We start from the raw sequence: 22,828 nt of genomic DNA on the forward strand, positions 1-22,828 counted from the left end.
CAGAGTGAGACTCCATCTCAAAATAAAAAAAAAAAAAAAAAAAAAAAAAAAAAATCCGAAAGCCCACAGGGAACCAGGAAGGGGATAATAAAAAAAAAATTGACATGGGGAAGTGACACAGGTACCAGATTCTTTCAAAGCTCTCTCTCACAGCCATTATCACACTTTTAGAAATAATGGAAAGCATCAGTCCTGCATTCCCCTTTTACACCTGAGAGCAGAGCTCACTATATCATCTTTGCTCTTTCAAATCTCTCCTTTCCCAGGATCACTCTATCCAGCATTAGTCCAGATGGCAAGCTATGAATTGGAGTCCATTCCAATTTTAGGGAGCCAGGTGGGGAGTGTGCATCTCAGGGAGACCACAAGCTGGGAGGCTCTTCATTCATTCAACAAATGTTTATTGGGCCTCTCCTGTCTATACTGGGGACAGACAAGTGAATGAGACAGAACTTGCCCTTGCCCGCAAAGAACTTACAATCTAGTTGAGAATCTCATTTCATTCATTATGTCTCCCAACCCTTATTATCTTCACTTGGATGGTTCAGAGAACAGGATGGCGAGTTAGTTAAAATCAGAATGCCGTCTCTATCAACTGGAAGTGGCTTTGTAGAGAGCCATGTTTAGCCATGCTCCAGCTCAATGGGGAAAAGTTTTGTGATGATTAGTGATGTCTGCCATGGGTGCAGGAAAGAGAAGTGGCACAGATGTTTCACTGATATGCACATCAAGCCTTTCCTTGCATTTATATCCTGGAAGAAAAGCCCACAGCTTGAATCTCTTTAGGACTATGAATCCAAGCCTGGGGGGTGGAGTGATGAAGAGCTTCCCCACCCCTGGGGAAGGTGAGTCTTCAGAGCTGGCAGACCTAAGTCCCAGAAGAGGAAAGAAATAGACATGAGACAGAAGGAAGATTGCAGTTGGGCCCCTGAGTGGCATGCTGACAGGAACAGAGTTCACCAGATAATGAGAGGAACCTGGCAGTGAGAAAAGCCCAGTCACAAGTGATACCTCTGTTCCCACTTCCCATCAAGCTTCTCTAGCTGGGAATGCCTTCCATGATGATAGGTGTTCTGCTGACCCTGGGGTGACAGATACGATGGCAGCAGATGGCCCTGAGTCTGCTTGGCTAGGAAGGTGAGTTCAGGACATAGGCACAGAAGCAGGGCACCTTCCTGGTATCTGAAATAAATTTTGGGCCTTGCCATTAAAACTCAGGGATCCCAATTATACATGTTCATGTGGGTTTTTAATACTCACACCAAAGGGAAGATATTCCTATAGCTGGGAGAGAATTTTGAAATCATCTACTCCAGGGTTTCTCAACTTGGCACAATTGATATTTTAAACCAAATACTTGCTTGTTGTTAGGGCACACAGAGCCTGTGCATTGTGGGCTGATCAGCAGCATCCATGGATAATAGTAGCACTGCATACTCCCTCTCATTGTTACAACCCAAAACACCTCCATCTCCAGATGCTACCAAATGTCCCCAGGAAGCAAAGTCACCCCTGGTTCAAAACCACTGACTCATATCATCTCAATCTATGGATAAAGAAACTGAGGTCCAGAAAGGTAATCTTTCTTGGATCTCTCCCTGGATAATTCTCTTTTTTTTTCCTCCATTCCTTCCTTCCTTCCTTCCTTCCTTCCTTCCTTCCTTCCTTCCTTCTTTCCTTCCTTCCGTCCTTCTTTCCTTCCTTCCTTCCTTCCTTCCTTCCTTCCTTCCTTCCTTCCTTTTCTTTCTTGAAACAGGATCTCATTCCGTCATCCAGGCTGAAGGGTAGTGATGCGATCATGGCTCACAGCAGCCTGGACCTCCTGGGCTCAGGTGATCCTTCTGCCTCAGCCTGCCAAATAACTAGGACTATAGGCATATGCCACTACACCCACTATTTTTTGTATTTTTTGTAGAGATGGGGTTTCGCCAGTTGTACAGGCTGCTCTCAAACTCCGGGGCTCAAACAATCTTGCCTCAGTCTCCCAAGGTGCTAGGATTACAGGCATTAGCCAGTGTGCCTGGCCCATGAGCCACCATGCCCAGCCCAAGAATTCTTCTAATAACACCCCACACAAAAAGAAAGGGTCTTATAAATCTGCACCTAGTGAGATCATGCAACTTATAGCACAGCTATATAAAACCTTTTAGAGTTAGCCTACATTTAATTGGATGAAGGCTGTGCTCCTGTCCCCTGTCCCGGGGGTACTGGTCTGGGGCCTTTTATGATGTTACTTCCCACTCCAACCTTCCTGGAATCTGGTTTAGAACAGAGTGTACCAGGTTTTGGAGAGAGAAGCACTGTCACTCTCAGCTCCCATGGCAGTGCCACTGACTTGCAAGTCAGACTTTATAGATCTTGGTATTGAAGGAAGACGAAGGCCCTAAGTTTCATCTGGAGAGGAAGAGCTCCAAGGTTGGTAGCAGATGAGCTATCTCAGGGGCAGGTAAGGTGATGGAATAAGAAATGTGGTGGGCTGTCCATTTCACCAATAAAACTTATTTTCTTCCTTCTTAAAGAAAAGGACTTCCCAATGCTAATTTGTTAGAGCCCAGAGTTGCCCGTGGCATTAAAAGTGACACAGGGGATAGCATTACATTTCTATTATCTTCCTGATGAGGGAATCAAGACCTGCTGCTGCTATGCTATTTCACATTTCCAGCTAAAAAGCAAGTGATTTCAAAGGCATTTGGCTGGCCCTGAACATTTTTAATGATGTGTGTTCTTTCTTGACTTCACTTACATTATCACCCCTATCAAGTAAGCCAAAGTCCCTGTGATTATTGGAATGGTGAAAACAGATGGCTAAATTTAGATTTCAGCGGGATGTGGGGTGGAAGGTAATGCTGAAAGCAGAGGCTTCAGAAGAAGACAGTTTACATGTCCTTTGCAATTTGGTAAAATTTGAGTCTCTAATAATGAAAAATGTGTGGGTGGTATTGGTATATACATATGACCCAGCTCTCAGCACTGTTGAGAACTTCTGGGGGCAACTGTCTGTGATCAACTCACTTTTGCAGTCTTCCCCTTGAAGGTCCATGTTTGTCAGTCTTTAGTTTGTTTTTGGCTTGGTGACATGATACACTATTCCTGCATGAGATGCTAAGCTCCTGGGGCCGTTCTAAGATGTGTTGAATACAAAATGTCCTGCTCTCTCTGCCTGAAGATGATGCTCTTGCATTTAGATGCACTATAGGACTAACACATGCCAATGAGCCTCCTAAGAGATTGATGGTAAATCAGAAGTATTATGAGAAATAGAACTCAAACAGGCTGGACTGGATGGTCCTGAGGCAGAATGTGGGGCATAGGAGGTTGGTTTATGCTTTTGATGGTCAATATATTATACCATGGGAGCTAGGTACCTATGTCTTCACTCCAGAAAAAGTCCTGCCAAGAAGTCCAGGTACCCATGGGGGCTAGTCAGGGCTCCCTCTCCTTCTGAAAAAGCTGGAGACACCGAAATTCTCTTTCTCCCTGGTCCTGGTGTCCTGTTTGCCTGAACACCGTGAAAACCCAGCTATTTCTATTAACCCATTATTCACGTATAAAGGTCACAGAGCACTAAGGTCCTTTTTTTTTTGTATAAATTGAAAGGATATAAGTGCAGTTTTTTTACATGGATATATTATGTAGTGGTGAAGTCTGGGCTTTTAGTGTAACCTTCACTTGAATAATGTACATTGTACCCATTAAGCAATTTCTCATCCCTCACTCCACTCTCACCCTTCAGAGTCTTCAATGTCTATCATTCCATACTCTGTGTCCCGCTGTACACATTATTTAGCTCCCACTTATAAGAGAACATGTGGTATTTGTATTTGTTTCTGAGTTTTTTTCACTTAAGATAATGGTCTCTAGTACTATCCATTTTGTTGAAAAATACGTGATTTCATTCTTTTTTTTTTTTTTTTTTTTTTTTTTTTTTTTTGTGGTGGAGTCTCACTCTGTAGCCCAGGCTGGAGTGCAGCGGCGTGATCTCAGCTCACTGCAACCTCCACCTCCCGGGTTCAAGTGATTCTCCTGCGTCAGCCTCCTGAGTAGTTGGGACTACAGGCATGTGCCTCCATGCCTGGCTAATTTTTTGTATTTTTAGTAGAGACAGGGTTTCACTATGTCAGCCGGAATGGTCGCGATCTTCTGACCTCATGATCCACCTGCCTCGGCCTCCCAAAGTGCTGGGATTACAGGCGCATCCAGCCGATTTCATTCTTTTTTAAGTGGCTGAATAGTATTCCACGGTATATACATATCACATTTTCTTTATCCAATCCTCCATTGATGGACACTCAGGTTGATTCCCGGTTTTTGCTATTGTGATAAACATACAAGTGCAAGTATCTTTTTTATATAATGATTTCTTCTCCTTTGGGTAGATAACCAGTAGTAGAAGTGCTGGATCAAATGGTAGTTCTATTTTTAATTCTTTGAGAAATAGCCATACTGTTTTCCATAGAGGTTGTACTAATTTGCATTCCCACCAATAGTGTATAAGCATTCCTTGTTCTCTGCATCCTCACCAACATCTGTTTTTTGACTTTTTAATAGTAACTATTCTGATTAGTATAAGATGATACTTCATTGTGGTTTTAGTTTGCATTAAAACCTGATGATTAGTGATGTTGACCATTTTTTTCATATGCTTCTTGGCCATTTGTATGTCTTCTTTTAAAAATGTCTATTCATTTCCTTTGTCCACTTTTTAATGGGGTTGTTTTTTGCTTTTTTTGTTGTTTGAGTTCCTTATAAATTCTGGACATCAGTCTCCTGCTAGATGCATAGTTTGCAAATACTTTCTTCCATTCTGCAGGTTGTCTGTTCACTCTGTTGATTATTTCTTTTGCTGTGCAGAAACTTTTTAGTTAAGTTCTAGTTGTCTATTTTTGTTTTTATTGCTTGTGCTTTTGAGGTCTTAGTCATGAATTCTTCGCCTAGACCAATGTCCAGAAGAGTTTGCCCTAGGTTTTCTCCTAGTATTTTTGTAGTTTCAGGCCTTAAATTTAAGTATTTATCCATCTTGAATTGATTTTTGTATATGGTGAGGGACAGGGGTCCAGTTTTATTCTTCTGCATATAGCAATCCAATTTCCCCAGCACCGTTTATTGAAAAGGCTATCCTTTCCCTAGTGTATATTTTTGTTGACATTTTCAAAGATCAGTTGGCTGTAGATATGTGGCTTTATTTCTGGGTTTTTAAATTCTGTTCTATTGATCTATGTGTCTGTTTTTATGCCCATGCCATGCTGTTTTGGTTGCTATAGCCCAGTAGTATAATTTGAGGTCAGGTAGTGTAATGGCTCCAGCTTTGCTATTTTTGCTTAGGATTGCTTTGGCCATTTGGGCTCTTTTTAGGTCTCATATGAATTTTAGGCTTGTTTTTTCAAATTCTGTGAAAAATGACAATGGCATTTTGATAAGGATTGCGTTGAATCTGTAGATTGCTCTGGGCAGTATGGTCATTTTAACAATATTAATTCTTTCAATCTATGAGCATGAGATATTGTTCTATTTGTTTATGTCATCTACAGTTTCTTTCATCAGTGTTTTGTAGTTTTCCTCATTGAGATTTCATTCTTTTTCATGGCTGAATAGTATTACCTCCTTGGTTAAATATATTCCTAGGTAATTTTTCTTCGGTGGCTATTGTAAATGGGATTGTGTTCTGGATTTGCTTCTCAGCTTGACTTTTATTGGCATGTGGAAATGCTACTGATTTTTGTATGTTGATTTTGTATCCTGAAATTTTACTGAATTTATTTATCAAATCTAAGAGTTTTTTGGAGGAGTCTTTAGGGCTTTCTAGATATAAGATCATATCATCAGTGAACAGAAATAATTTGACTTCTTCTTTTCCAATTTGGATGCCTTTTATTTCTTCCTGTTGCCTGATTGCTCTGGTTATGACTTCCACATTAAGTTCTTAATAACATTTTAGTCCTAAGGAAGCTCCTTATGTTCCTGGGTTGGTTCTGGGAGTGTTCTGAGTCCTCTCTACCACCAGTGCAGACTCTGAAATTTGGATGACTCCCTCAGAAAACTCAGGGCATCCAGAGAACTTAGGACAACGAGTTTTGCTACCTGCTCTACTCCTAGGTGAGTGGCTTTATCTATAAGTTCCAGGGCACCTCCCTACAGACACCACTCACCCATTTCCAGTGGGCATGTGCTTTGAGCTCTTCCCCCAAAATGAATTTAAGTGGTTTCACCCACATTCCTCAATGCTCCTTAGCCTCCCACTGTGACCAGGAGCACATAGTTCCATGATTTGCTGGAGAGGGACAGGGTCGCCATCAGTGGGCAGGGTGGAGCAACACAGTTCAAATCCACAGCCCAAACCTGGTAGCCAATTCTCCGGTCACTTTTTGAATGCCAGGCTCGGGATTTGTTTCAGCGGAGGGAAGGAGAGATGATAACCCAGGGTCCCTGTCCTTTCCAGACTCTTTGTCTCAAAGAAGAGACTGACACAGAGATGAATAACTCTCATAGAAGGCAGAGCGTTTTGTTGCAGTACCAATAGAATGCCAAAGTATCTACACTAAACCATGAGAAGAAACTCATGACTTAGTGAAGGTTTAGTGTTGTTTTTATCTGCTTCCTTAGCAACAAGTCCAGGGTCAGGCCTATATCTATGTACAATAAATGAGTAAAGGAACCAGCTGAGGAAAGACACAGCACTTTCTCTCTAGGGACCACACCAGGTCAATGAAAGGCACACTGTAGCTCTAACTAGATGCCCTCTTTCAGCTCCTGGGCTCATTTTCTCCAGGAAACATTATATGCAGTTACAGAGATGAAGCTTTCCTCTTTCCTCTCCTTGCTCAGCTTCTTAATGGTCTTTCATTCTGCCAAGGCCAATTGTCAGGGGATCTGTGGAGATTTAGATAGACACCACAACCAACTCCAGGACTATCCCTTGGAGATTTGGGAGTGAGCATTTTTATAATAGAAGGAAATCAGATTACATGAAGATAAATGAATTTTAGGATGAATTTACTGCAATGCAAAGGACAGAAAAGCAAACCAAAATGAATGAGATAGTCATTGTAAAGTTCTAAGACAGCTCGTGGAAATAAAGTGCAGTGGGTCTCCTTTTGAAAATTGAATCTGGGAAATCTGAACTGTTAGGGCTCAAGGTATCCTCTCTCTCTCTATCTCTCTCTCTCTCTCCCCACCCCCTCTTTTTCTCTTTTCCTCTGTCTCCCTTTTTAAACTGTGAGATACCTATTGACTTTCCCACACCTCCAATCATGGATTATTATGAATGAAATGTCAAGATTATGAGTGGCTAAGTCTTCTGTCTCCTCAAGAAAACAGCACTATTGTGTGACTACAGCATCCTATGGAAAATTTCAATCTTAATATAACCTTAAGAGCTCTGGTTTCATAGCCATCCAAGCCCTCTTTGAAAGGACTTATAGTCCCTCTCTTTGATTCTCTTTCTCTGGGGCCTCTATGGTGTCTCTATAGTCTCATCTGTTTATACATTTGGGCCATTTTTCTCTCTGCGGCTTGTTCAAGAAACATGTCTGCCTCTTAATAACTTCAGCCTGTTTACAGCATTGATTGTAGGTAAAGTTCCCAACTCTCAGTAACCTTTGAGCTCTGATTGCATTCTGGCTGTGCAGCACATACTTGAAATTCTCAAGAGGGTGAATCTGATTGGCTGCTGACCAGCAAATAGATTGTTCAACATTGAGACAGGATCTGATTCTGGTCCAACCAGCTGTAGCTGGATGGTCACATAGAACACATAAGGCAGTCCAGCTGGTCCCTTCAGTAGGGCTTACAATCCAAGAGAGATCACAGAAGGAGATGGAGTGGGCCAGGTACCCCAGAACAAAATTACTATGTTAGATCAGTTTCGAGGTCATCAAAGGTCCACAACTTTAGGGAAAATTGTGGCAGGAAGGGGGGATCTGTCCATCATGGTGTGGACAATTTAGAGGAATATGGGGTAATTATGGGTAAGTGTGTGTTATAACCTAAGTGACTCTTAGCCTTTCATGTGTGAACAGAGCCTCCTCCTCCTCCTCTTTCAGCTGCTTTTCAGAGTCACTGTACAGTTGGCAGCAAGAGGGAAGATTCCCAAAGCATGCGATGGGGACAGTCTCCTCCCCAACCCCCTTCTTCCCTACCCTGCACTAGAAAGAGCCCCCACATGATTGTTTGCTTCCTAAATGTTTGGACCTAAATGTTTCCAGAGGCAGCTAGCCCACTTTTTGTTGGAATGGCCCTCTAAAGAATGAGAAAGTTGTCTGCTGGCACTGAACTCACAAGCTTAAGCCCCTGTAATCAGAGGCTACACAAGTGCAGGTATTTGGGATAGGAATAAACCAGTCCAAACAGATCTGGGTTCACATGAGTCTTGCTTCCCATTCTTAGCTTTTTGCTCTTTAAGAGAAATTTTCTAGACTAGATTTTTCTAATGAGCTGCCAGGATTCAAAACTATTCTCAAGAGTCCAGAGACTTGGGTTCCAGTTTTAGCTCTACTACTAACTAGTAATGTAACTTTGGGCTATCCCTTCCCCACCCTAAGCTTCAGATCTCTCCCCTGTATAAAGAGGAAATTTGGGGTAGATGATCTTTAATGCTCTTTTCTTCTTGACCTTCTGTTACCCAGCTTTCACCCAACCACACCGTCAGTGCTCAGCTGTCCTCACCTCTAGGAATATGCCCTGAACTCTCACAACCTTCCCACCTCTGAAGGTTTAACCTCTCTTTTCTCTTTGCTCAATTTCTCCAGGGTCTGAGTGGCATCTGGCCCTTGCTAGTTCACACAAGGAGAATTGCATGCCTTTGACTCTGGAGAGTCATTCCTTGCTTGTTTGTTTTCTATTTCTACCCTCTCCAGAACTGTCATCCTCAGGATCCTTCCATTTGCTTCCAAGCCTTCCTGAAAAGATCTTTCAAGAGGATTCCATTCAGCCCCCCAGGATCTAAAGCTACTGAAGAGCTGATCTTCCACCTCAATAGACTCCTCCAATGTCCTGGAATGTGTACCTCTGAATTGAGGACACCGCAGACCAGTCTGCAGGGGCTGAAAAATGCAATGTGACTGAGAGGGTAGGCCAGGCATCCTGTGTTCAGACCCTCAGGCCCTGATAGGCTGCTCACCTCTGATGCAGTGTGGTTGGGTGAGAAGAGCCAGGCCCACTCTGGAGGCAATCCCTTCCCACCTTTGTAGCCTTGTTTCCCCCGCACATACTGCTTCTATTTATCTTCCTCACAACCAGTTCCCTTGCACCTGTTCCTTTCTTGAAGGTCATTCGCTCAGCCTCCTGGTTTGTGCTCACACCCTCCAGTCAGCAGCTTATCTCCCTAAAGAAGTTCAGTAGACACATATGGGGACAACTTGTAGGACTCGCAGTGCCTGTGTGGACAGGGTCATCAGGCTGCCTCTAAGTCCACCCTGAGGTTATTAGTATAGCCTCATCCAACTCCTTAGCTTTGGTTTGATCTTCAGGCAGATGCAACTGTTCTTCATGGCTGTTCCCTCTCTTAATCACGCAGTCCTTAAATCTTTCCAGTAGCTTGTTCCCTGGGGGATCTGCTGACCATAACCTGGTACTGGAGGGGAAGGTCCTCTCTGCATTCAGCTTATTTCCAGAGGAATGAGGCCAATGCAGCAGGCAACATCCAAACAGAAAAGACCCAGAGAGGAGAGTCTGAGGGCGGCATGACTTCGAGAAGGGATGAAGACAGAAGTAGATCAGGAACTGCTCATGACCAAGGGAAGCCGGTTGGACATCAGTGTTTTTCCAGGTGAGAAAGATGGAGCATCTGTAGCTCTGTCCTCTAGAAACTGCCAAGCAACTTAGAAAGCTTCATGTGTTCATTCATATATGTGTTAAAGATATATTGAGCTCCTACCCCGATATATTCTGTGTAGGCAATATAGAAATAAACAAATCCCATTTCCTGCCTTCTAGGACTGCCACTTGAGAAAAAGAAGCACAAAAATAGATCACAAAAGTGCCATGTAGCACATCTTTAGAATGGAGGGAGGTTGGAATGGGGAAACTGGCAATACCTGACATTGTAAAAATGCAAAATAACTGGATCTGTCACACACTGCTGGGAGAAATGCAAAATAATACAGCCACTTTGGAAAACAGTTTGGCAGTTTCTTAAAAGTTAAATATATCCTCTTGCCTGAGATCTGGTAACCAAAAAAAAAAAGTTAAATATATACTTACCTTACAACTCAGAAATCCCGTTCCTAGGTGTTTACCAGGAGAAATGAAAACATATGTTCACATAAAAATTCTACATGAATGTTTATAGCAGCTTTATTCATAATTGCCCAAAACTTGAAACAACTCTAATGTCCTTCAAATGGTGAACTGATAAACTGTGGTACATCCACACTTCAGAATACTATCTAGCAATGGACTACTGCTGCCTGCAACAACATGGCTGAATCTCTCTGAGTGAAAGAGGCCAGACTCCAGATTTCATTTATGTAACATTCTGGGAAAGGCAAAACCAGAGGGGAGAAAAATAAAACCACCACAGATTAGATCGGTGGTTGTGAGAAGCTGGGGATGGGGGAAGTTGTTGGCTTTAAAGGTGTATGAGAGAATGTTTTGGGGTGATGGAATTGTTCTGTATCTTGATCATGGTGGTGGTTACTCAACTGACGTGTCTGTCAAAAATCTTGAGTTGTATTTTACTTGGTGTAAATTGCACTTTAATAAACCTGAATGAAAAAAACAAAATACCAGGCTACAGGAAGGCCCAGGGAGATTTGCTTTCTGAAAAGATGGCCCTGTCACAGCCTGATGGGTTCTTCTTGCCTGCTGCCCTGAAGAAAACAATAACAGCAGGTTGTTGCAGCAAAGAAAGAGTTTAATAATCTCAGGGCCAGCCACACGAGCAGAACGAGAGAAGCTTCTCAAGCCTGTCTTCCCAAGAATTCCAAGGCTAGGGTTTCTTTTTTTTCTTTTCTTTCTTTCTCTTTTTTTTTTTTTCTTTTGAGATGGACTCTTGCTCTGTCACACAGGCTGGAGTGCAGTGGCACGATCTCGGCTCACTGAAAGTTAAAATTCCTCTCATAGTTATATTGGCCTCCCGACTAGAATAAGCAAAAAACCAATTTAGCCTGTGAGGTTAGAAGCAAGATGGAGTCCGTCATGTTAGATTTCTCTCATTACTCATAATTCTGCAAAGGCGATTTCAGTCCCTTCTTGGTGGTGAGATACGTAGGAAGTGGGGCAAGGAGGATTAAGAATGACTGAATGTAGAGGGTCGCATTTTGCTAAGAGCAACAGAATAAGTTGATGGCTAGGGGCATAACCTAATCCTAAGAGAGCCTGAAATGAAGTTTTGCTGGCCAGGGAAGGAAGCAGGAGCCAGATTCTAAATGTACTTAGGAGTGTGTTCATGTGGGCGGTGGAGGCATTGGGGGAGTGGCGCTATCTGGAATGTACGGATTCCAGAAGGACATGGAGGCAGCGGGGAATAAGGACGGGCCTCATATCAGCTGAACTGAGGTGTGTGCAGCACAGCACTGAGCCAGAAACGTACTTAGAGCCTCAGAGTCTATTCATTCCCCTCAAAGAAAACCCCTAGACAGCAACTGCAGTATAAATAGCAAACAAGCAAGCACATCGTTCTTCTGCATCAGCATGGAGAAAAGACGTTGGTCCTGAGCAACCTGGAGTCCAGCAGCAGCCCTCCGGGGCCCCAAGCCTTCCCAGTGGCCTCCTCAGCTCTCAGAAAACCAGCACCTTTCTCCCCAGCAAAGCCCACCCTACACAGACTCCTGAGCCTCCCACAGCCAAACAAGTGATGAATAGCAGCCCTCTCCCCAAGGGATCTGCCCACAGAGGCGTGTGGGCTGCTTGCTAAATGGAAGCTGCAAGACCTCTGGGGCTGCTGCAGTTTGTTTTGCTGCAGGCCCCTTGGCAGATGGTGTTTGCTCAGCCTGCCCCGCAAGCCAAAGTGAGAAAGTGGGATGCTTCAGGAGAACTAACCAGGAGCTAAGAAGGAGACATCAGAAGGAGCAAACATCCCCATGACAATGGCACATCAAGGCATGGGGTCCTCAGGTCCGGGGAATACAGACTTTAGGTCTCTCCTGGTATTCGGGTCCCTTGGGGTACAAATGTCAAGGACTTAAGGGGAAGAAATGGGGCCCATATGAAGAGCAAGGGGGCCAATCTGGGTCAAGATGGCAACAACAGCTGTGGCAGACTTATAGCTAGGAGCAGCGGCTGGAGCTAGGCTGGGTCCAAATCCCAGCCCTGCCACTTATGGGTTCTGTGCCCTTGGGCAAGTCATTTTACCTTTCCTCATTAGCAAAATGGGAATAGTAATAGTACCTACTTCCTAGGGTTGCTAGGGAGACTAAAGGAGTTATCCCATGTAAAGTGCTTAGAGCAAGCCTGGCTGTTCCTAAGGACTCAGTGAGAGTTACCAACAATGAGTGACTGTTTCCAGAGGATCTTCCGAGAACCTTGCAGAAATTCTTGCTGCTTCTCATTAGGAAAGTGATGTCCTGGGGCTGGATTTATTTGTGGGACCAGGTTTATTCTGCACCCCAGCCCCTCCCCTCCTCACTCAGCTCTCCAGGGTGCAGTTTCAGTGCTGTGGCTATGAACGTTTCAATATCCGATCCTTTCAGTCAGCTGAGACTCTCTCCCCATGCAACAGTGTTGGAATCTGGTTGCCACAAAGCCAGTACTGGTGTCCCTGATCAGCCACTTAACTTGCTTCCCTGCCCATTGTTTCTCCCCCTATTTCCAGGGCTGTCAGGGGAATTGGGTGAATTATACTTAAGCAGAAGAATGGCTGCATCTATTAAATGCTCCACAGTGCCTCTTCCGCCTTCATGGAACTTCAAGAGGCAGTCCCCACCTGTCCCTAGCTCTCTATGTGAAAAGGGAACAAGGCTACAGGTATTTATTTTGTATTCCTGCGGTGCTCTGAGGTTTAATGTTATCACATGGTAGGCTGGGTCTATCTGTGCTGAAAGAATGGATGAATGAACAAATGACAAACAAGGTAGGAAGGTAGGTGCAACAAGTCACTTGGGAGGGTCAACAAAGGAACCAAGGGCCTCTCTGGGGCTGGAGCACCACCAGCCCAGTCTCTCCGTCTTTTCAGGAGGAGAGGGTCTAGTGCTGGGCAGGACCTACCCTGTCCTACCCAAATCCAAGGGCCCCTTCCCTGGCTCTGAGTTCCTCTTCGGGGCCCCACAACAGGCTCCCTGGTGCTAAAATGGAAGATGATGACTACTGGGGCTTTCTCTCCAAACCAGAGAGGGTTAACATTTTGACTTAAGTACTGTTGTAATGCAAGAAACTCAAGCAGCCCAGAGGAGTGCAGAGTTCCTCAGTGTTGCCTGGGAACAGGGGCCTGGATGGCTTCTTGGCCAGCCCTCTCTAAAAGCTCCTTTGGGAGCCCTCTTCTAGCAGCCTAAAACCTGACTGCTAGGGGCCATCCTCTGGGTGGAGAATACTTTATTTTACTTTATTTTATTTTATTTTATTCTATTTTATTTTATTTATATTTTATTTCTGCTGCTGGAAACTCAGGGAGCCTGAAAGTTCTACTGTTCACTCATCAGCCACTTGTAAACTTATTTTTCCAAGGCTTCTAGCCTAGGAAGAACCTGAACACTATAAAGGAGATCTTTCTCTGAAGATGCTCAAAGAGTGTGGAGGAAGGACAGGGTAAAAGAAGTTACTAGTATAGCATCAATAAATTCTGTTTTGATTGCAAGTGGTTTTGTACTTTATTTTCTTTCACTCTCCCCCATCTTTTTTTTTTTTTTCCAAGACAGAGTCTTGGTTCTGTTGCCCAGGCCGGAGTGCAGTGGCACAATCTCAGCTCACTGTGACCTCCACCTACCGGGTTCTAGTGATTCTCCCGCCCCAGCCTCCCGAGTAGTTGAGATTACAGGTGTGTGCCACCATGCCTGGATAATTTTTGTATTTTTAGTAGAGATGGGGTTTCACCATGTTGGCCAGGCTGGTCTCAAACTCCCGACCCTAAGCCATCCACCCGCCTCGGCCTCCCAAAGTGCTGGAATTACAGGCATTAGCCACTGCACCCGGCCCGGCCCACTCTCTCCCTTCTTTCGCCCCCTCCTTCTCCAGAGACGAGAAGGGATCCCTCTTAGGGGTCTAAATAAAGAAAAATCTTGAGTTCCTTCCAGGAAAATTGCAGGCTCCTAGCTAGCCTTGAGAAGTAAATAAGCAACTTGGTAAGCAGGAAGGTAACAGTGACTTAAAACAATAGCCGAGGAAGTTAGAGCCATGTTTGGTTCCCTTTAGAAACTAAAGATAACATCTGAACATATGTCCCTGAGTTATTTTTCAGAAACCTGGACCCCTACTAAATGGATCTGCTGGCATGTCGATCTCAGATAAGGGGGAACTAAGGACTGAACTCTGACCTCTGTTCTTTCTTCTAAATTTCTTCCTGAAGGGCTTGGAGGAGGTCATGCCCATGAACCAGAGCTAATATTCTTCTCTGCTGCTCCCAAATTTTTAGACAAAGCCTCCTTAACCAATCACAAATCAAAAAAATCTTTGAATCCACCTATGACCTGTTCCTCTCTCCCCCACTTTGAGATGTCTTGCCTTTTCAGGTCAAACCAATGCACAGACTATATGTATTGATTTATGACTTTGCCTGTAACCTCTGTCTCCTTGCCTTTAACAACTCTTACCTGTAAGCCACTGAGGACTTCAGGGCTTAAGCATTAGTGGCCCAATTCTCCTTGCTTGGTGCCCTACAATAAATGCCTCGGTTTCTTTCACTGCAGTCCCAATGTCAGTGTTTGGCTTTACTGCCCGGGGCCAGAAGACAGCTGTTCAGTTAAAAAAACACCCTTTCTTTTTTTTGTATGCAAAGTCCGTTTTGGAATTCCTCAGTTGTACCAAGAATAACACAGGAAAGAGACTCCCCCACCCCATCCATTTGACCAGGGAGAATGGGGGAGCTTTGTACCCAGAGGAGAGAAAAAGCCTAGAGGTAGAGATGCTTGAGAAGGACTCTCCCCAAATGGAGACCCCCATTCAGCTCCCCCCCTCACTGAAAGCTTGCTAGAGCTTGTTTTTTTCTAGAGAGGAAGGCTGGTTGCCTTCTAGGCCTTAATTTGTTCCCCAAAGTAGTCTTTCCCACGGGAAGAGCTGTTTCTTATTCTATGTATAAAACTGGATTTTTGAACCTATCAATCAGTCTCCTATATGAAATGTACTCTCTAAACTGGAGTCCTTTATGTAAGGGCCACTTTGAGCCCCAGCAACACTGTGGGTCAGATGATGACCCTGTTTGGAGTGGCCTACATATTTCTGGGTGTCTGTCTGTCTGTGTTGCCCAGACGTGCTCCTATTTAACCTTGATCATCCTTTCTGGCTGAAGGATGCCAAAGTGAATATCGGTCATTCTATATCCAGCAGCAATCTTAGTCAAGGAAATGTCAACCCTCGGAAATCAACAGCACTAATATTAGCCTAGATGTGTGGACATGTTTCCCCAGCAGGTGTGGAAAAAAAACCTTAAATTCTCATGTATTTTTAAAGCATGGCTCATGCACCAAAATCTCCCAGGATGTCACTAAATGTATTTTGGCCCAGAACAGCTGTTATTACCGTATCTCTTACCCAAGGGATGAGCCAGCATCCAGCCCTCAGTTTCCTGGGCTCAGGATAGCTGGCTGCCCCCCAAACAGGTTGAAAAGCCCCACCACTGCTGACCCCACATGTCCCCTTTGCCACCAGGCAGGCAACCATTCTAGAACCACAGCACATGGCAACTCCCTCCACCATAGAAAAATGTGCAAGTGGCAGACGCAAACAGGTTATGAAACAGACACCAGAGGTCATGCTGTCACCAATGAGCATTTCCTGACAGGGCCTGTGCACAGCATCCTCTGTTGTTCGCAGGGCTATCCTAGGTGATGGGGTTACGTGGAGTCTCACCACAGGTGCTCAAGGCTTGACAGGCGGGAAAGACAGGACATCCTCATCATGACAAATGCTGATTATCAGTCCTGACTGTGCAGGTAAGCACTATAGGAAAGCCCTCAGAGGAGGAAAAGACCAAAAGGAGGGGGTCAGGGCGGAAGAAATGGGACCTAAGAAGTACCTTGTCACAAATCTAGACCTCCACTTAGTAGGGGAGAGGAAGGGCTTCTGGAGAAGTATTGGGGAAAGATGGGTTTGACAAGGTTGCTAGAGACAGTGAGGCAGAAGGACAGCTGTATTGCTAAGAAATTAGAGATGATCCTATGGGCTTCTGGGAGCCAGAGTAGGTCAAGTAAATGGACCTTAAAATGTATGATACAAGAACTGGAAACTCCCTATTGGCCTGAACTTTAAATTCACTTTCACAAATGCAGCGGCTGCAGATCGAAGAGGTAGGCACGGGGGCAGGGTAGGGTTGGGGAATTTAGGGAAGAGGAAAGGCACAGAAAGAAGAAGAAGCAGTCACTGAACTCCCAGTTGCATCAAAAGACAAAGTACTCTATAAGAAGCCAGAGGTTGGCCAGGTGCAGCGGCTCATGCCCGTAATCCCAGCACTCAAGGATGGCTTGAGGTCAGGCGTTCAAGATAAGAAGCCAGAGGTCTAAGGCAGTATACAATAAGCATCACATAATTGCTATAGCACCCAGAGTCTGTTCTTTTAAGCAAACAGAAATATTTTTATAACTTTATATTTTATAAGCATTTATTATATAATTATGTCTTTATAGTTCTAATAAAATGGAATCAAAACCTATGGCCTCATTCACAAGATTTTAAAATAAGGTAGAAAATTTTGTTTCCAATCCTTTTTTAAGTGTACAGGTATGAGAGATTTAAAGATATTACAAAACAGTGCTTTGGGCAAAATTGTGTAATGATGGAAACATCTAAACATCTGTTTTCAAATGTTTTTTCCTTAGCATGTCGTCAATTTTTAAAAGATGATAAAGTGTCACCTTTAAAATGGAATGCTTGTTGTTTTGTATAAGAAAAACAAGTAACTTTTTAATTTTGATAAATCTTAAGTACTTGCCATGAGAAAATTGGTAAACCTTTATGGGAATCAAAAGACCTCCTTGGTCACTCCATATCCCATTACAAAGTGTTATAAAAATTCTGTTGTATTTTACAGGCCTTCTTTTTATAAAATTAACATCATCAATGACAACACAGCGTTTTGTGCACATATGGCTTTAACTTCTTTGCTGCCCCGTAGAGGAATATTAAGTATGGTTCTATCTTTGTAACCACACCAGATCCCTCTTTTTATTCCAGTCAATACTTTTTCTATAAAGCATTTTTATTAAGGAAGTCATTTACTCTTTTCCCACTCATCTTCCCTTTAGTGGCTCAAAAATAGTGCTTTCTCATATAATTCTCGTATTTCAACAAAATGTAGCAAATCCCATTAACTGAGATGTTAGAAATCTCTATACTTTAAATCAAATATATAGCAGATTTCCTATCAGGCATACTTTGTCCTAATATTCATTTAAAATTTTTTCAGCAATGTTTTTTATGCATCTTTCAATAATGCCTGCTGACAATAGATTGCCTTTTTTATTGCCATATTGTTTTTCATGTCTTATTTCAGCCATTTTTCATGGTAGAAAAAGCAAGTGTTTCCCTAAAGGCATATGGCTTTTTGTGTTTTGCAATTACTAAGAACACTAAAGGATTCATGCATATGTTTATCATTAGATTTAATGAAATGTTGTTAAATACCGGATTAAGCATTGTAATGACTTTAAGCATCAATGAAAAAATTGAGAAAGTTTTTCTTCATGGTCTAGATGCTTAATTTTTAAATATCTTACTAATTGGGAAATTTTCTGCTATTATTAGCTAATATCTCAAAACAAAAACTCTTAGGACAATATCCTTCATTAACAATAATAAATGGCAACCGTGTTTCAGAGAATTGTTTTTGCTTTTTTTTTTTTTTTTTTTGAGACGGACTCTTGCTCTGTCACCCAGGCTGGAGTGCAGTGGCGTGATCTCGGCTCACTGCAAGCTCCACCTCCCAGGTTCACACGATTCTCCAGCCTCAGCCTCCCGACTAGCTGGGACTACAGGCGCACGTCTCCACGCCCAGCTATTTTTTTGTATTTTTAGTAGAGATGGGGTTTCACCGTGTTAGCCAGGATGGTCTCGATCTCCTGACCTCGTGATCCACCCACTTCTACCTCCCAAAGAGAGAATTGTTTTTTAAATGTTGCATTTTTCTGTTAACTTCTTTTCAGATCTGATTGGATTCTCATTGCTTTTGCCTTATAAAGTGGCTAACAAAGAACTTATAAAGAAAGAAAAGGGTCACCCCAGAAATATTCTTTTTGTTTTTTATGCTTTTACTATTGATATTATCTCCACCCCGAATTTCTTTGCAGGAATCTTTTAAAGACATTTGTTCATTTTGTGAAAGTTATATAGACACATGGTAGGCATTTGAAAAGATGTTGGTTGATTGAGAAAAACCTGAAACCTGATAGATGATATATTCATCATTTCCTTTTTTTTCTCATGCTATCTAGTTTAAGATCATCAATTCCTCTTTACAAAGTCCTAAGATCTTACAGATCCCAAAGGATTTTCAAGATCTGCAATCCATGGGGCTATCAGTGGGAAGCACCCTTATGCCATAAATGGTTTGATAAAGCGAGGGAAAAGCCCCCCTGTTCCTAGTTCAGGAGGATCAAATTTTTAATTCTCAGGGACTTCTCAGCCAAGATGTATTTTCTTGTATGCCACATTGTCTCTTGAGAGGAGTAAAAACAATCCATGGTATTTTATTCTTCACTTTCCCCCATAGTGATAAATACAGATGAACAGTCAAAGAGCTCAGCCTCATCTGAGATGCATGCCCAGGCCTGCTGGGCGTTCTGCCGGGACAATACAGCCTGGCCAGGTCTAACCTAAGAGGAAGTGAGCCTGAGGACAGAACCTGGACAGGAAATGCACATTGGTTGGCGGGTCTGCAATCACACAAAAAGGCACCCTCTTTGACAATCTTTAGGCATCACTTAAAATTGTATTTGGCTCCCTGTACTAGAAACCCAACCATGCTGGCTTACCCAAATGAGGCTTTTATTCGTGTCATGTAACAAGAAATCAGGAAGTAGATAGTCCAGAGATGTTGTCAAGAAAGTCAAGAAGAACCTCAGATCCTTCTAGCTTCCTGCCCCACCATCCTAGCATGGAGCTTTCCTTTTCAGGAGTGTGAGACAGCTGCTTCATTCCCAGGCATCTTCTCCTCCAGGTGGGAAGAAGGGGAAGGGTGAGGCCAAATGCAGCCTCTTGGGCCTTTCTCTGCGGCACACATACCCTTCCCAGAGCCCTGAACCTACATTTCATGGTCCAGCACTGTGAACATCTGCAAGAGAGTCTGAGAGATCAGGTATCAACTGAGCACATTACAGCCCCAAATAAAATTGATGTCCATTTAGTAAGATGAAGGGGAAGAAAGATTCTGGAATAAGGAGGAATGTCTGGGCTCATCTCATGAATTAAGCACCCATGCTTCAATTCCATATGGAATAGACTGATCCTTGCTTGTCCACCGTCCCCTCTCAAACACCTGTTCATCATGCCTTAGACAAGCAGCACACTGAGAGAAAGTCTTCCGGTGGGTTCCCCGTGTGCCCTAGTCACATGCTGAGCTGGCCTATGATTCATTCCTGAACAATTTCCTTGGGGACAGTAGGGGTCATGATGCCTGGGCCCAGCCTTTGGTTTACTGTGGGGAAAAGGAGACTCCTCCAGGTCCTTGACCTACCTTCTGGGTGCTTGAGGAGGACGCCTCCGATTCACAAATAAACAGAGCCATCTGTGACAGCCTGTGCAAAGGCTGAGCCTCACCCGCAGAGCCACAGCATCCACCCCTGCTATTCAGCTCTGAGTCCAGATGGGCATGCAGCCCAGCAGCCCCTGAGGGCATTGGATTTCAGTGTGGAGAAGACCTTGTGTGGGAGGTGCTCCCAGACAAGAGGAGATGGGAGCAGGAGGAGGGGAGGCTGAGGGCTGGGGAGCTGGCTGTGCATGAAGCTGTGATTCTCATCAGCACCTTGGAGGATTCACCACTTCTGCTCCATGCCTCCTCAAAGGGTAATATGATAGATTTCATTCAAGCTGAATAGAATTGATATTTTGCTCAAATCCTGTTTTAAGAATTTTTGTGCCATCCTCGTAAAAGCAGCATAGCCTAGGTGACTCTGGGCAGGGTTAATAGTCATCTGTGTGAGTGATTTGAAGGAGGATGGATGGGTTTTTTTCTCTCATTGTCAAATCAACACATACATGCTGAAGAAAATTTAGAAAGTACAGAACAATTTTAAGAAGCAGGAAATGGCTGGGCACTGTGGCTTACCCCTGTAATCCCAGCACTTTGGGAGGCCGAGGCGGGTGGATCATGAGGTCAAGAGATCGAGACCATCCTGGCCAACATGGTGAAACCTCGTCTCTACTAAAAGTACAAAGATTAGTTGGGCATGGTGGTGTGTGCCTGTAGTCCCAGCTACTCAGGAGGCTGAGGCAGGAGAATTGCTTGAACCCAGGAGGCAGAGGTTGCAGTGAGCCAAGATCGCGCCACTGCACTCCAGCCTGGCAACAGAGCATGACTTCGTCTCAAAAAGAAAGAAGCAGGAAACAAAAACCCTTCATAAATCTTAAGAGAAATACAAATCTAGATATAGATTCTAGATACATGAATAGTATCTCCATATAGTGCCTAGGAAAGTGTCTATGGCAGAAATTTCTGGTTGCTCCCAATATCATTCTTCATTCCTACCACAAGCTCAAATCCCTTTAGCAGAGCAATGTGCCCAGGTAAAAGACGACATTTCTTAACCTCCCTTACTGGCAAGTGTGAAAGGATTATAAGTAGAACTTGGATGGGATTGCAGAAAGACTCCTAACGGGGCAGACAGGTCAGGCATGCATGTCATGTCCTTTTGTTCCTTTCTGTTCTCACTTTTCCTGTCTGAAATGTGGATGTGATGGCTAAAACACCAGCAGTAGTCTTGGACATTTTAGGGTTAAAGCTGTGTGCAAAACACAGTGATGCAGAAAGCTAGAAGAAAGCTGCATCCCTGATGACTTGGTTAGAGCTGCCATACCAGCCCTGAAACATCTGCCTCTGGACTTTTTTTTTTTTTTTTTTGAGATGGAATCTCGCTCTGTCGCCCAGGCTGGAGTGCAGTGGCGCTGTCTCAGCTCACTGCAAGCTCCACCTTCTGGGTTCACACCATTCTCCTGCCTCAGCCTCCTGAGGAGCTGGGACTACAGGCGCCCGCCACCTCGCCTGGCTAATTTTTTTTTTTTGTATTTTTAGTAGAGACGGGGTTTCACCATGTTAGAAAGGATGGTCTCAATCTCCTGACCTCGTGATCCACCCACCTTGGCCTCCAGAAGTGCTGGGATTACAAGCGTGAGCCACCGCACCCAGCCCCTGGACTTTTTTTTTGGGGGGGGTGGGAAGGGAATCAAACACAATTTATTTTAGAACTAGACAGGAAAGGCTGAACTAAAGAAAAAGTTTTACCCTAAACTTTCCCAATTGACATCTTCTGGACAGGCTCCATGTTATCAACTGTGTCAGTCACATCAGTGGCCTGTACAAATTGTGTAATTTGACTGAAGAGTCAAGTTTGCAAATAACAATCTTTCCATTCTCTGTGCTTTAGAACAATTCTCAAAACACATTTATTATGCTCCCAACCCATAACTGTTTAATTAGGTTTTTCTTCTAAAAATAACTTGGATCAAGAGAATCATTTACTTTATACATATTCAAAAACAGAACTCATTCATTTTCTTCAGTGTTCCACGGAGGGGAAAACTGGTCCAACCAAACAGATGTAGTAAAAAGTATGTTTCCTGTTTTGGCTTCTTTGTGTTAATAACCAGAGAAAATCCTTTGTTGTTTTCATCTTGGCTTCTACATAATGTATCAATATCCCTTTCTTCCTCTGATTCTTGACCTGGTATCCAACATTGATCTTTTATACTCAAAAAATGAGTATTTCAAAGCTTTGCAGTATCCTTCCTTCAAACACTGCAGAGGGGATTTTCCTTCCTGGACCACACAGTTGGACTGCAACAGACACACGCCCAGGTCCTCCTTCACACCCGCACACACGCAGCCCCCCAGCTTGTCCTTGTAATACTGGGGCATGACAGCGCTTCCTGTCCACTGCGGCTCATCTTTCTTCCACTGTAACCACTGCGACCGGGCCGGGAGCGAGCAAGGCCCCCGTCGCCTCTGGACTTTTATGAGTGAGACGTAAGCCCCTGTTTAAGTCACTGTGGTCAGGTCTTCATTAATCACAACTAAATGTAATTCTTAGCTGATCCACTGCCTCACACAGCGTGATGTTCAGTAAAAGCTGGAACATCTGGAAAGAGCTGTGGGTGATGGGAAGAGTGGGCAAAAGAATCTTGGCCTTGCTCCACTACAAGTTCTGAGTGACCAAGTTATGTGCTCTTTCAGGGCCTCAGTTTATTTTCTCTGAAGCGTGAGGGTGATACAAAATATTCTCTAAAAGATTCTTTGGGCTCATATCCCTCTGAATCCATGGACTGGAGAGATCTGGGTGCTCCTCTGGTTCCACCCTTAATAGCTTTGTAACTGTAGGTGGGTTTCATAGCCTCTTGGAGCCTTGGGTTTTCATCCCGGTTGTCTAACGTGTCAGGGACACAGGAAATGTTTGTTGAATGCAGGAGGAAAGTGGAGATCATGCCACCTGTCTTGGCTGCTTCCCCAGATGATAGCAAGAATAGGATAAGATGGTCCTGTACAGTGCCACCCAGAAGAGTGGGCTACTGTAATTCTAATGGCTGCAGGACTGACCCGGCC

General features: G+C 43.8%; 1 protein-coding gene across 1 annotated transcript; it reads right to left on the reverse strand.

The window, feature by feature from the left end:
- Positions 1 to 21,922: 21,922 nt before the first annotated feature.
- Positions 21,923 to 22,147, reverse strand: LOC116468361 (cytochrome c oxidase assembly factor 5-like). The gene has a single exon (XM_032151972.1). It carries the CDS (start codon positions 22,145 to 22,147, stop codon positions 21,923 to 21,925), a length of 225 nt encoding a protein of 74 aa, XP_032007863.1.
- Between the last annotated feature and the right edge of the window lie 681 nt (positions 22,148 to 22,828).

The sequence above is a fragment of the Hylobates moloch genome, unplaced genomic scaffold (genome assembly GCF_009828535.3).
Source record: "Hylobates moloch isolate HMO894 unplaced genomic scaffold, HMol_V3 SCAFFOLD_5, whole genome shotgun sequence".
Lineage (NCBI taxonomy): Eukaryota > Metazoa > Chordata > Mammalia > Primates > Hylobatidae > Hylobates > Hylobates moloch.